At 40.8% G+C, this 14,669-nt stretch overlaps 2 protein-coding genes across 2 annotated transcripts in view; both read right to left on the reverse strand.

The window, feature by feature from the left end:
* The window catches only part of mfsd3 (major facilitator superfamily domain containing 3), a 29,698-nt gene extending 24,657 nt beyond the window's left edge, over window positions 1-5,041 (reverse strand). Inside the window, exons 1-2 of the mRNA XM_050051574.1 lie at window positions 4,959-5,041; window positions 3,631-4,459 (exon numbers count right to left, since the gene is read on the reverse strand). Coding sequence (XP_049907531.1) covers window positions 3,631-4,330 — 700 coding nt within the window. The 5' untranslated portion in view covers window positions 4,331-4,459; window positions 4,959-5,041. The remainder of the gene's footprint in view (window positions 1-3,630; window positions 4,460-4,958) is intronic.
* Window positions 5,042-6,755: 1,714 nt separating this feature from the next.
* anxa1a (annexin A1a) lies at window positions 6,756-12,835 on the reverse strand. Its single transcript, XM_050051560.1, has 12 exons — window positions 12,748-12,835; window positions 12,141-12,212; window positions 11,247-11,337; window positions 10,474-10,568; window positions 10,231-10,344; window positions 9,861-9,951; window positions 9,592-9,671; window positions 7,988-8,132; window positions 7,801-7,896; window positions 7,653-7,711; window positions 7,428-7,550; window positions 6,756-7,298 (listed from the first exon to the last, which is right to left on the reverse strand). Exons 2-12 carry the CDS (start codon window positions 12,198-12,200, stop codon window positions 7,239-7,241), a joined length of 1,014 nt encoding a protein of 337 aa, XP_049907517.1. The 5' UTR covers window positions 12,201-12,212; window positions 12,748-12,835; the 3' UTR covers window positions 6,756-7,238.
* Between the last annotated feature and the right edge of the window lie 1,834 nt (window positions 12,836-14,669).

The following is a 14,669-nucleotide window of genomic DNA, read 5'->3' on the forward strand; positions in this document are numbered from 1 at the left end:
CAAATTGTAATAATGGACACTTTAGTTTGCAATATCTTTTTGGTATTTAAAATTACTTAAACAGTGCATGTGCAATACAGTTCATGGCCACAACTGGAAACCTCTCATTTGCTGACCTGTTCTCCCTCCTCAAACTACTTCCCTCCTCCCCATATCCTCCGTCCGTCCCTCCGAGTCCACCCAGACAGTTCTCCCATCGTGCCTGTGGCCTCAGATGGCACAGGGGTCACAGTTCAGACACAAGGCACCCTATGATTGGCCACAGTGTTGGACGCAGCGCAAACTCAGAGTTCATTAGGGATAGATGAGGAGAGGGGTCTCTGTTTGTATGTGTGTGTGTGTGTGTGTGTGTGTGTGTGTGTGTGTGTGTGTGTGTGTGAAGCAGGGGAGGGGGGCTCAGACAGGCAGATCACCGGTCTCACACAAACATACCCACACACCCCTTGAACAAAAACAATACTGTCTCACAGAGGCAATTACGCTGGCACATCCAGGCCTAATCTAAAATATTACACAATCTTTCTTTCGCGAAGGTGGACTGCTACAAAAGGAAATGCTAACAAGTGACAAGGCTGTTAATGAATCTACCAGAGAAAACACTTAGAGTAATTTGTGCTGTAATCATGAGCATCAGCCGATAGTGTGTGTGAGTGTGACAGAGAGAGTGTTCTGGGGTGGGGGGTTGCTCCCTAGACAGATTAGGGGGTCCAGCCAACCTTCATATTTTGTCTAGTAGTGTCGTCTGCTGGGGCTCATCCGATTACTGAGCCACCCTTAACACTCTCTCAAAAACACACACACACACGCACACACACAATCTAAAAACAAAGGCATATACATTCAAGCACATACACAAGTAAAGGCTATGCAAATGTGAGCAGACAATCATATTCCCGCCACCCACATATACACACATCAGTGTGATGCGCCGTCTTCCATTTCGGTTTCTGAACGCAACAGACACAAAGACACTCTAATCCTTACATAATCCCCTTCTGCTACCAAACACCAAACTCTGGTCACATCAACTCTCTCTCCCACACACACGCAGGCTTGACTGATCCAAAACTACTTTAAAAATGTTTGTCTTTTATTGGAACAAACTCTTTCACATACAAAACTGTCTGCGTGGAAGTTAAATACACTCAAACTAACATTGTATTCTCATTCAAGTGCCTTAGGTTAATACTTTTATAGCTGTGACATTAAAAAAACATCTGCTTTATCTCAGCAGGGCCTGTATTTTACAAGTATGTAGAGGACCTGCTCAGAAACAATATATTGTCTAACAATACTAACTTCCCAAACTTTTTCCCATACATTCATTCCTGAGTTGAGTCTTCATGGACACACCAACAGAGACATCTAGTGGTGAGCTCTGGGCCCTACACGAAGGTATGAACATGACTAAAGAAAAGGTCACAGTAGAACAAAAAGGACCTTTCAAGAAATATAACTTTGAATTGCTTTAGGGAGGTTTCTGTTTTCTTTTTTATGTCTAGCTTGTGAACAGAAAGCAAATAAAAGTTGATAAGCTGATAAACTGAGCTCCCATTTCTGGGTAGATAAACTGGAAGCGCTCCTCTTTTCTGTGCTCTTTCTCTTCTGCACCTTTCTTCCTGAACTCTTGTCATTAATGATCATTTGAACTTAGTATCAATTAATTGAGCAAAAGAAAATTAATCAGAAACTATCCTGATAACTGATTTATCGTTTCAGTCATTTATCTAACAGTTAGATAAATGACTGAGAGTTAGATTCAAACTCCTCCCACTCTCTGGGTCCACCCTCTACAATGTGACAATTTGCTGCTTTTTTCTGTTTTATATGTTGTACACCTAATATCACTGGACATTTGAAGACGTATCCTTGAAAAATGTGGTGGGAATTTGTCATCTTTTTGCGACATGTTATAGATCTAACGATTCCTAAAGAAAATGACTGACAGATTAATCAATTAAGAAAATAACTGTTAGGAGCAGCCCTAAAACAAAGGACAATTTCAACAGGGGTGTTCAGGCATAATATCAGTATTAAAGGTCCAGTGTGTAGGATTTAGGGGCATCTATTGGTAGAAATGGAAGATAAAAGTCATAGCTATGTTTTCATTAGTTTGTAATCACCTCAAAATAAGAATTTTTGTGTTTTTATTACCTTACAATGAGCCATTCATACAGAACAGGTCCTCTTCCACAGAGTCCATCATGTTGTTTCGACAGTAGCCCAGAATGGACAAACCATACACTGGCTCTAGATAGGGGCATTTGCGTTTTTGCATATCCGCATCGGCCACCATAGTTCTCCTACATGCTTAGCACACACGAGAAGTTTCAGCAAGTTGAAATCTGCAAAATCACTGCTTGATACCAATAAATCCTTCACACTGGACCTTTAGTAGCAGGCCTAGGTAGCAAAGATATAGAAGTATAAATTTACAAGATTGTGATCTCCAGTGACTTACTATCTTATCTTACTATATAATAACGAAAACTCTGGGTGTGTCTGTTCCACGTTTTTCTCCTCACTGACTTGGTCAATCCATGTGAAATTTGGCACAGTGGAAGAGGGTCATGGGAGGATGCAAATGACGCAATATTACATCAATTGGCCAAAGGGGGGCGTTATAACAACCGATTGAAATTGCAAACTTTGAATGGGCATATCTCATGCCCCGTATGTCGTAGAGACATGAAACTTTGCACAAAGATGCCTCTCCTCATGAGGAACAAATTTGCCTCAAGAACCCATAACTTCCGGTTATATAGATTTTCCGCCATTTTGAATTTTTTGAAAAACACTTAAAGGTAGGGTCTGGAGGATTTTCCAGTTGCTGTTTGTAAACACACATTCAAATTCAGCCCCTCCTATCAGGCTCAACTCTCCCGGGTGTACGGAGCCCGGAGGTACGGAAGAAGGCTTCACAGAAGAGGTTCAGACAAGGCTCGCGCTGGTGCACGCTCGGACACGCTCGGGCACGGCACCTGCGCTCTCTCATTGGCTGGGGAAATCTCCGCCCAGAAGCGGTCCAAGCTCACAAAAACATCAAAATACAGTTAAAGGGCAGGAGCTCTGCAAACAGAGTCACCACCACACATGAGTAGAAGCCCATAGGTGATGATCAAGCAGGATTTCATTTGTATATGTCTATATTTTGTTTTGTTTGAGAATCCTCCAGATCCTACCTTTAAAATCGATCTCTTCCTAGGAAGTTTGACCGATCTGCATGAAACTCGGTGAACATAATCTAGGGACCAATATCTAAAGTTCCCTCTTGGCAAAAGTTGGAAAACTTACTAAAACTGAGCTTCTATAAGGCAATGATTTTAACTATCTGCCTTTCAACTACTAATGTACAGTTTTAGCCCACTAACTATCCCACTACTGGCAATGGTACTACTGTACTTTCAATAAAGCAATCGTATTATCGAATTCAAAAACTCTGTCTGAATACATTGCTCTTCTTAATGGGTTCAGTTGACTATTTAATCTGCAATTTCCTATGACCTGTATCCCAAACACACACCATGTAAAACTGTACGTGCACTTAATGGGTATGGAATAGTTAGAGCAATTTATGAGTCTATTAATTTTAATTTTCAATTTAAGTGTTTGTGTATTAATCAGACTTACCTAGTTTGTATGTGAGCACATATAGGACAGTCCAGGGGGTGCCGGGCACTGCCAGCATCTTCCTCCACACTCTCCATGGCCTCATAACTTCTCCTCCCTGCCCTGCCCTCTTGCTGCCATCTGCCTGTTGGCCCCTCAAAGTCTCATCATCCAGCACTGGGGCCCCCCACACAAACAGAGCCACGCCTGCGTACACAAACGTCAGCAGCATAAACATCCAGCTCCATCCAGCCACGTCAATCACTGCAAGCAGCCCACCTCCGGCAAACACCGATCCAGCTTTATAGCCAACGACTTGGGCTGTGTTGCCCAACCCTAGCTCCCCGCGACCTTTCAACAACCCCACCGCAGCCCCATCTACAGCAATATCCTGGACAGAGGCCAGGGTGTTCATGGCCAACAGGGTTCCTGCTACTCCCCAGATATGTGCTTCTGGAGCCAGGGCAGCACTGGAGAGGCATGTCAGAGCCAGCCCAGACACCGTCCCAACCAGCCAGCGACGCTTGGTGCCAAGCCGGTCCACTAAAGGGGCCCAGAGCACCTTGAGGACCCATGGGAAGTAGAGGATCTTAGTGAAACCTATGCGGGTTAGGGAATGGCCAGCTCCACGCAGGTAGACAGGAAGCAGGGAAGACTGGAGACCATAGGGGATGCCCTGGACAAAGTACAGCAGGCCCAGGAAGACTAGTTTGTCATTCATGATCTACCTTCACAAGTGACCCTGTAATTGAGCAGACGCTGCAGAGATCCATTGGTCAGGTCATTGTCATTATTTTGATTAAAGGGGAGCTCTTCAAATGGACTGGCTGACCCAGATGGACAGATTTACCTGAAATGAAATGAAAAGACAGTATGATGTTTAGGGTTATTGATGATGAATATGTAACGTCGTTACAGAACTTATGGGTTGTCTACAGACTGTCACAGATACCGTTAGCAGCCTTAAAAGGATGTGTCTGTACTGCTGCTTTACTGCCCAGCTCAGTTATCAGTCACGTTAACCCGGCTAACGTTAGCTCCTCAAAGTCAAATGACTTCTGTGCATAAACATGTTCAATATCACTGTGGCCACTTGTGTTTTCATCATTTAATTTATATCAGCACACAAACGTTACTTTGCTGCGTTGGCATTTTGCTGACAGTTAAGTTTGTTGCCAAACTGACTGACTAGCTACCGTTAGCTAACTAGCCTGCTGTCATGCCAACCTTAGTAAACGAACAGCTATAAAATATATTTGTAACGTTACAGCATGTCAGTATCATTAGGGGTTGTGTTGCAGCCAGAAAAGTAGTTCCGTATCTGTTATGAGATAAATCGTAACACATACTGAGAAAGAAAGTTGGTTAGCCTAGCGTTAGCTAACCGGAGAAGGTGCTCCGCTTGTTTATAGTTGTGCTCTGTATGAGCTATGAGGTTGCCAGGTTCTGTGACATCGATCCCCCTCCTGCGGATGAAAAAAAGAGGAGGTCGTGTTCATTTTACGTTTATGACATAAAAGTGTGTGTCTGCTTTCTGTCTATTAACACTGCCATATTATTTTGCAATAATTTGTAGACTATTACAAACCAATAAAGAGATTTTATGAGTCTACCCATCTGGCAACCCTGGGATCCCCCAATGACGCTAAAGTGTAAAAAAGCTGCAGCCTACTGTAACAACCTCCCTGTGTGATTAATCATTCATTCATTCATTCATTCATTCATTCATTGCTAGTGTTTCCACATTGAGACTTGTCTTAATTTTGGGACATTATCTAAATTATGGATTTGCAGTGGATTCTGAGCCAAAATATGCGTTTGCCTGCGTTTTAAAGGGGAACTACGCCTTTTCAAAAAAATTTAATGGTGTCATAGGGTATAAAGTCTAGAGCTGCTCCATAGATAAGTAGGAAAGATACTGAAAGCACACAGGGTAATGTTCTGAGAATATGGGTACATTTGCTGCTTCACAACTGAAGACACTACAATAGATCTAGAGAATGCAATTTCTGAGGAACTTGCGGGTGTGAATGCTGCATGCTGAATAGCTGACACTAAACTGCAATGCTGGCTTTAAACGTTGAATAATACCATGAATGCATGAATGATGTAGAATATTTTAAGGTTGTTTTTAATAGCTGACGCTACACTGCAGTGCTGGTGTAAATGTGTATGAATGTCACTGAACAGTTGAATGACACCAATATTGTGGGATGTCTCAAGGTTTTTGAAAGGCAGATGCTACACTGCAATGCTGGCTTAAATGTGTAAGAAGGAGGTGAATTATTCAGAATAGATAGAAATGTGGGAATAGGCTTAATTATTATGAATTTTATTGAAAAATTGAGTGATATTAATACTGTGGAATATTTCAAGGTTTCTGAAAAGCTGACGCAACACTGCAATGCTGGCTTAAATGTGTAAGAAGGTGAAGTAATAGAAATAGTTGGAAAAGTGTGAATAGGTTTAATTAGTTTGAATGTCATCAAAATTTTTAATGATACCAAGACTGGAATATTTCAAGGTTCTTGAAAAGCTGATGCTTAAATGTGTAACAACGAGGTGAAGTAATAGGAATAGTTGAAAGAGTGTAAATCCAATTAGTATGAATAGCATGAAAAGTTTAATAATATCCATGGAATATAGATAGTTAACTTTATTGAGACTGAGCTGAGGCTCACCTTCCATGTTTAAGATTTCTAGTCAAAAACACAACTTGTGTTGCTTTTATATAATATTGTGAGAGAGAGGACACCCTGATGAACACAGTGTGTAAAATGTGTTTGTGTTGTGTCAATCAGGAAAGCAGGTTGTCTTATTTTGTTTGTAAAATGTCTTCAGTCCTGTGTGTGTGTGTGTGTGTGTGTGTGTGTGTGTGTGTGTGTGTNGTGTGTGTGTGTGTGTGTGTGTGTGTGTGTGTGTGTGTGTGTGTGTGTGTGTGTGTGTGTGTGTGTGTGATTGATAGAACTTTTCTAGGCCATGGAAATAACATATTGGAATTCATAATTTAGATGGTGTTCCCCTGTTTATTGTACAGTTATGGTATGTAGCCTGAATAAATATTTAGCAGCTTACCTTTTAGGTGGCTGGTTAATGTCTGTCTGATATGTCCTGCATGTGCAAAGAACCACTCAAGTAGACCTTCATACTAAAAAGCTTTTATTTGCAAGCTGTCCAAGCTCCTTCAAGGGTAGGCCTACTGCTGCCACTGAATATGATTGGCACATGGGGATCTGTATACATCTGGTGGCAGCTACTACGTAATCACAGACTTCAACTTCAACTTTGAGCATCAGATATAAGAATCTAATGAGTGTAAAGCTAAGTCTGCCCCAAAGCACAGGTCAGGCACACTGCTCTGACATCTATGCTGAGATGACAACGTTGGAATGAAAACGAATAACTTGGTGAGGAAATATCTGCTGAAGCAGTGCTGATTCCATGTTAATCTTTGCACATTGCTGTTAATATCTTCTAAATGACATGACAGTCACAAAGAATGACACTTTTGTAAGTTCTCCACAAGAGCATAAGGCACAATATGTGTCAAGTGATTATAGGGGATTTTCCACAGCTGGGCTCGCTGCTGGATCTTCAGTTGTATGAGCCTTGATCTTGTTGATTGGTTATTAGTTTTCACCCCCACAGAGAGCAAGCAAAATCTTCTCATAGTCTCCTTTGGTGTCATCCTGGTGGAAAGAAAGGACAGTGTGTAAATTAAATTTTAATACAAACTGTCATGTGTATGCCAAAAACCACTGCTGATATCTACATAGAACTGGTTTATTGTCAGGATCAGTGATCTGACGTTTGCTCACCAGAATATCCTGGTAGAGTGTTGTGCCGTAGTTTTTCTTGTACTCTCCCTTGATCAGTTTCATGTCGATTTCGGAGCGGCTCACCATGATGCGAGTCAGAGTATTTTTGCGGGTACCTTTGCCCTGATGGGCAGAAAATAGTTAGTCAGGGAAGGCAGAGGGCAGCAGGACCAGTATTTTTATTTATTCTTCATTTTGTAAGTAGTAGCCGATATACTACATTACCTTCATGGCCAAGTAGAGCTTCTCAGCAAAGAACGCAGGCCTGCTGCCAGCACACTTCACTGTAGGTAATTTTAAAAAATGGGAGAAGGTTATGTTTAGTGCATAAATGATCAAATAATAAAGTTAGAGTCAAAGTTTGTGCCTTTACCTATTGCTGTGAGACAGTTTTCAATATCTCCCTTCATCTCCAGGTCGATAGCTTTGGCCACATCCACTTTGCTGTACTTTGTGTACCTGTCAAATACTGAAGAAGAGGAAGTAGTGGACGAGTGTTAGATAGGGCAGGAACAAACTGTAAAAAGCTAATTACAGGATAGGAGGGGTAACTAGCTAACCTTGACGGAGATGAGGGGCACTCCTGCTGGTGAGGATCTCGATGAAAGGAGCGCAGTCTTTGCCCTTCCTCCCCTCCCCGGCCTCGTACAGAGCCCTGGCATCGCTGTCAATCAGCTGCTCACAAACTCCCTCAGTCCTGCCGGCCTGTGATGAAGACAAGTAGAGCAACACAGCCAAAACATTAAATGTGTAGGAGATGATTTTATCGGCGAATAGATGATAGAAGCTTGATAGAAGATCGTCTTGCCCATGCTATATAGCAGAAATGCTGAACCCATATGAGCTAGTCTGCAGCGTTAGATCCTCAGGTGTGCCCCTGTGGCCATTCTACAGTTGAGATTTAAGTGTAAAGGTAACCATGCTTTTGCCATCAGGTCCCCTTGTCTTTGGAACGATCTGCCTGAGGAGGTAAGCCTCGCAGAATCACTGACTTCTTTCAAATCATTTCCTAAAACCCATCTTTATACAGTAGACTTTGTTTATGTGATGTCTTCTTTTTATTTGGACTTTATGGCTCTGTGATTGCTGTTATTCTTTTAATTTGTATGTACCTATATCGACATTTTGTGTCTTGCATTTTTGTCCTCTTGTTTCTACTGTATCCTAACTTTACCTCTGTTTTTTCTCACTTCTGTTTTGGTGGGGCTGCTAAGCTCTCTGATCCTATATCATCTCCTGAGTATCCTGTTTCTGCTTTTTCTTTGTTTTTCAGAACACTATGTAAACTCTGTTTTTAAAGGTGCTATATAAATAAAGTTACTATTATTTATATCATTATAATGTTTTTTAATATTAATCAATTATCATTTATTGACCACCTACAAAGACAGGAGGGAAAGGTTGGTACTTCAGTGTGCTGTGTGACACTGTAGTTTACTCTTCAAACCCAAATATTTCTAAGGATTTACTGCAAATGAGTGGCTGTGCAAACCTGATTTATTATGGAACTGTGTAGTATAAAATGTCATACACCACAAAATGCAGTATGTGCTGGGTGTTAAAATTATTGGCAGTTGGTTCAATTTTAACATGTCAGTGAAGTTTTCTACATTCTTTTGTGCATGAAAACTAAAAAGTGCTAAATGCAACAGAAATATGAGGTAAATGTTGCGCAATAAATAATGGTTTATTTTAAACATAATGAAGATAATTTACAAGCTTCTAAAAGCAGAATAAGCACAAAGAAAAAGGTTGAACATGAGATTAATTTGCCCACCCCACTGTTGCAACTTATTTTCATAAGTTTTTATTTTTCCTCATTTTACCAAAATGCAGCATTTGACTTAAAAATGTGATGTTCAGCATAATGAGTCTGTACTGTTCATTTGCCCTTTGCTAGACACCCAAATATAAAGCCACAAAAGGTCCAATTGTTAACTCGTGTTGTGTTAGCATGTGCGTTTGTATTGAGGGAGTGGGTTTGTTTGTTTTTTTTAAAGGCCACTGTCACCATAGCAGTGACAGCGGGGAGTGTTATGTCACCTAAGAGCTTAATGCATCCTGGTGCTGTGAATGAATAGGTGTCTGTACTACACCTGTCTCAAAATCCTGTAACAAGTCCAGTCCACCACGAGACAGAAAGCGAGTGAGGACACACACGTACCTTGCAGAGTTCAATCAGTGCAGCCTTGAAATCCCCACTGGTGTCGCTCTTGATGTCAGACTCCATGTCCTTCTTGTATTCTTGGTGAAGAAATCACAACATTAGCATCGTTATAAATATGATGCTATTCAAAATTTGAAGTATTTTTTAAATGTTGAAACCTCCTATATTTCAAAGATTGTTATTTTTTACTGCCACATGTTCTATCGTGTCTATGTCCAAACACTAGCTTGGTAAAAGATTGTTGCTTAAAATTTGTCAGTACAGACCCTCCTTGTAGACTTTCTTAATATCCAGGATCTCTCTGTTGGTTCTGGAAGCCAAAATCTCTATGAGGACCTCCTCGTCTGTGCCCAGACCCTGACAAAAGGAATGCAAGCGTAGATAGATTAATATAGAGAAAGACCTCTTTACTCTTCACTGGCCTAATTCAACCAAAACACATTTAACCCTCCTGTTAAGAAAACAATAAATGAATGTGTGGAAGTGAGTGGATCTCAATAACCGCCAAAAATAACAGATGATGGTGAGGTCACAACACTCACCTAAAATAAGCTTGGTTTCTGAGTGTTAGAGTCGTTTAAACATTTATATCACTGCTCCTTTTAAGTGAGATTATTTGTATTTGTGGGTGTATACCTTCATTGCCATCTTCAGCTGTTGGGCATCGTACTGGGCTGGTGTTTTCAGCAGAGCCAGCACCACATCCTCCAGGTCTCCCTTCAGAGCGTTCTTCAGTGCTGATTCCAGAGGCTATGATGGGGACGGCCGATAAGTAAATATGGTAGTTTGGGAGCATGTGATCATGTATGTGTAACTGTGTGTGTGCTTTGGAACAAAACATACTTTTCTAGTTTGTCTTTTTTGTTTCTTTTTAATTACCTTGCCGCTGGCCTGCTGATAAGCCTCTTTGATCTGCTGCCTCTGCTCGTTGCTCCTTTTCACCAGAATTTCAATGATGGTGTTCTCATCCACACCTGCACAGAGAACATATTTATGGAAGTTAATAAGAGATAGTTATTCATTTATTTATTAATTATCTATAACCACTTATCCTATTAAGGGTTGTGGGAAATAGGAAACATAAGTATTTTAATTTGAAAAGCCACTCAATACTTAACACTTAAGTTTAAGCACCACTGAATTTGTAGCATTTAAATATTTTGCTTTAAAAACCACATATTTTAATTTATTTGATCTAAATTTGCCTCTTTGAAATGATTATTTTTGATTTGCAATTTCAAAGGCTGAATTTGTTTTTGTTTTTTTTAATGTCTACAAATTCAGATCCATAACTTAAAGATATAGAAATTTTGTATATGTGTATATATGTAATATAGTTTCATTTGTCAAATTCAGATCCAATAAATTTCAAATAGCAACATCCAGGCTGCCCAGGACCATTTTTATCACCATTTTTACTTCTGGAACTGTATGAGAGGGCAAAATATATAAATCAGTAGAGACTTAAATTCACACTAAAGTTAAAAAACACTTTTCACCACTGAAAATTACACAGTTAGTCGTAATGGTGCGTGATGGCCAGCAGAGGGTGTAGGAAAAGCCAGTTTGCTCCACTACAAACAGAGACACATTGCAAAGCAAGACGTGTCCACACATGCTCCAAAGCTTCCCTTTGTGCATTTTAAGTTTACCTTTCACCTTGATGGCCTTATCCAAGACTGCTGCATCTCCCTGGGCGCTGAAATTGGGTGCTGCAGTCACTGTCCCCTCCTTGGCAAGGGCCTGAGAGGCACAACACAGATTATTGTGTGTTTGGTAAATACTTGACTTCTACCAAGAAGTGTGCTTGTGGTGAGTTGCAAACGCGCATTTTTCAAATTCCAAAGGTGCAAAAGTGCTCTTTAAAAAATCACAGCTGCTTCTCCTCTAACACATTACCAGTAGCCTATCTATCCTCAATCTTACATAGGCCTATAAAAGGTTTGAAAGAAGATAATTGTAACAGATTCTTTTGCCCCTGTGGGCGTATTTCCTTGGAAGTGTCTGCCCCCACGCCTCCTAAGACAATGACATTGCTCTTTAAAACGCCTGTACACACCCCTGTTAGACTGAGGTGAACACTAACAGGAGAGCTTGTTACACAGACAGAAATCATGCAGGATAACCTTGTGCAACTTTCCCTTAGTTCACTTTAAGAAACCAGGGAAAGCAGAAGTAGCATTTTGTTCTATTTGCAGAGTTTATAAAGGGAGGGGCTCAGATTCCTGCTACTATGAGTCACACTCTCACAAGACTTATGATCATTTTTCTCATTGCATATAATCTTTATAGTCCAGGCTCCCTTTAATAACAGTCCTCATCTTATCTGTCTGCCCTGCTCCACTCATTTTTCCTTCCCTACTTCCACCCTAACACCCCACTCATTCATTCTTTTCCCTCACTTTGCTGTACACTTCTCTCTTTCCTTCGCCCTCCACTCTGCCTGATAAAAATTTTCCACCCTGACATAACTCAGGAAGAGAAAAAAAAAGGAAAAACAGGGTTGTTGGCCTGAGCAACTGGAACAGAACCACAGAGTTACGTACTGAGTCATCAGGCATGCCCAAATAGACCGTCTGCTGCATGAGGGTTCTCATCAAAGCCATGATGAAGTCTGTCTGTAAGGAGAAAATGTGATCAGGTCAACTTAACTTATCAGATAGTATTCAAAGAAATAATCATCACTCTTTTGTTTATACTAGAAGTTCTTATCTATTAAACTCGTTAACAGAAGGCAAGACTGAGGATGTGTTTGCTTTTCCTTCATCCCCTCCTGGAGAGAACAAGCCTCTGCATATTTATTGTAGATTTATGTTATGTGGTTTTCCATAATGACGAGCATTTGGAGATGACCACACCCACAATCCACTCTGATAGGAACTTTACAGTATATCGCAGGCTAGGAGAGATCCGGTCTCCCTCAGTGCGCTTTAATCTTGACACTCTTTTTCGTAGGCTACATAAAACAACAAATCGTGCGTCAAATCCAGAAACTGTCGCTGCAAATTCCCAACCACACCCTGAGAGGTTGCATCAGTACCTTGACGCAGAGGCGATTTAAAACCATCACACTTCACACTTTACCTCAGCCAACCTCGAAACTAACAACTAGATAACAGCTCAGAGCTTTTTAATCAAAAGAAAAAGTCTTACCGTGTGGCTTTAGAGGTATGAAGTTTGTCTCACTGAGGTCCAACCAGGGGCGTTGTAACGGCAGAGAGCGTTTATTTATACTCATGATAAACCCCACCTAGTAACGGGTCCAGCCCATTCTCCCCCTCCACAGCTGCCATTGGATTGAACCGCTGTCTGCCTCAGCAGAGCGCAGCGCCGTGCGTAAAACACCCACAACAGCTTCTCCAGCAGATTTTAAACTGTCACGCTGCTCACTTGAAAACATATGATCACGTTTCTGCTCGTAATCTTTCATTAAAACGGGGATCTCGTGGAAAATCACTTATACCTGGAATACAGCTGGGACTTAGGCAGTAGTATAATGTTCACTTTACTTTTATACTTTTATAGTGGGGTTTCAACGCAATATTTTTATTAAATTTCTACACTGGAATTTCTGTTTATTATAATGTTTAATTTGACATGTTTATTATGATCTTTTCTATTATTTCTACATTTACATCAGATATTATACACGGACTATGTGTTTTATGTTGTTCCTTCTATTTTTAGAAATTTGAATTTTACCTTTAGATTGTAATGATACAGACTGTCTGCAAGTGAAATTTATAATATTGACACTTTTAGCACCATTATGAGACAATGGGCACCTGGGCACACATATGCAAAAGGCCCCACCACACATAGGAGTAAGACACACAAACTTTGTGATGTTTTTGCATCTCTTTGCAGTCATTATGCATATTTTTTTGTTGGTTCTTGTCTGTCTGTAGTTGTTTGGGACTCTTTAACGTAATTTTGTCAATTTTGTAATTTCTTTTTTGTCATTTTGTGTCTGTGGTTGTTTTGATCGTTTTGCCTAGATATTTTGTGTCCATTTGCAGTTTCCTTTCATATTTTTGTGGACTTTTTGAGTCTCCTCGTGGTCGGTGCATGTTAGTTTCAGTGACATTTGCAGGCCCCTGATACTTTGGGCTCCTGGGAACTGGAACTTAGACTTTGACTTAGTGGTGGTTTTGCCTCTTTTTGTAATTTTGCATCTCTTTGTAGTTGTTTTATGTGTCTTTGAGGTATTTTTATTTTCTTTGTGGTCATTTTGAGTTTCGTCCTACGTGTAAATCTAAGTGACATTTTGCAAGTGAAGGCCAGGGGGGCCCCCTGACACTTACGGCCCCTGGGCCTGTGCCCGGTAGGCCTGTTCAGTTATCCATCCATGTATGCAGGTTTTTGCATCTCTTCCCTTGACTCCACAGGCAGTGTCTTTACTGCTGGAATCCAGAGTGTCCCTGTTATAATAAAAGGTTCGATATTATTGCTGTGTTATTTACCAGATGACATAATGGAGTAGTAATCTCTTTTGACCCTCCTGCTGTTATCAGTGTTATCAGGGGGTTACCTTATACAAAACCTCCTCAAAATACCTAAGCCCTGCTGTGAATTGATCTGTAAAACCCTGATTTCTGTCTCTGCACACCTGAACATGACGATACTTGTTTAACTGACTGAGCAAAGACCACCTTGACATTCCTCAAAAAGAGTCTGCCTTTGGAGCAATGACGCAATGGGTTTCTTTTAGGTGTGGCATGTTGTCATGGAAGCACAGTCAGGGCCTGACGCTACCTGCTACCTACAGTACGTGCCTCAACAGAGGGCAATGCTTTCATGCTGCTGAGATTACCAGCCAGGATAATGACACATATGACTGATGATTTCATCATTGGAGCCCAGCCAGACTTTATCATCACACTGTTGGGGAGAGTCTACAATCAAGACTTCACAGGCCCTTGATGACGTCTATAGAAACTTTGTAAACTTTGTATTGAAAGACTTATTTTTTTCCCGTTGTGACACTTGATTGCCCCACACTGGAAAAAAGGTCAGAGCAGGGTTTGGATTGTGAAAACCGAAGGATGGGGTAAAGCTGTATTTTCATTAAAGTG

This window comes from Epinephelus moara, chromosome 8 (assembly GCF_006386435.1).
Source record: "Epinephelus moara isolate mb chromosome 8, YSFRI_EMoa_1.0, whole genome shotgun sequence".
NCBI lineage: Eukaryota > Metazoa > Chordata > Actinopteri > Perciformes > Serranidae > Epinephelus > Epinephelus moara.

Bases quoted from the DNA above. Each gene is read 5' to 3' on its own strand.
- anxa1a (XM_050051560.1), bottom strand. From the start codon at position 12,200: ATGGCTTTGATGAGAACCCTCATGCAGCAGACGGTCTATTTGGGCATG. The intron at 9,952-10,230 runs GTATACACCCAC...TCCTTTTGTCAG, and splicing joins AGCTGAAGATGGCAATGAAG to GGTCTGGGCACAGACGAGGA. The intron at 8,133-9,591 runs GTACGTGTGTGT...TCTTCATCACAG, and splicing joins CACTGATTGAACTCTGCAAG to GCCGGCAGGACTGAGGGAGT.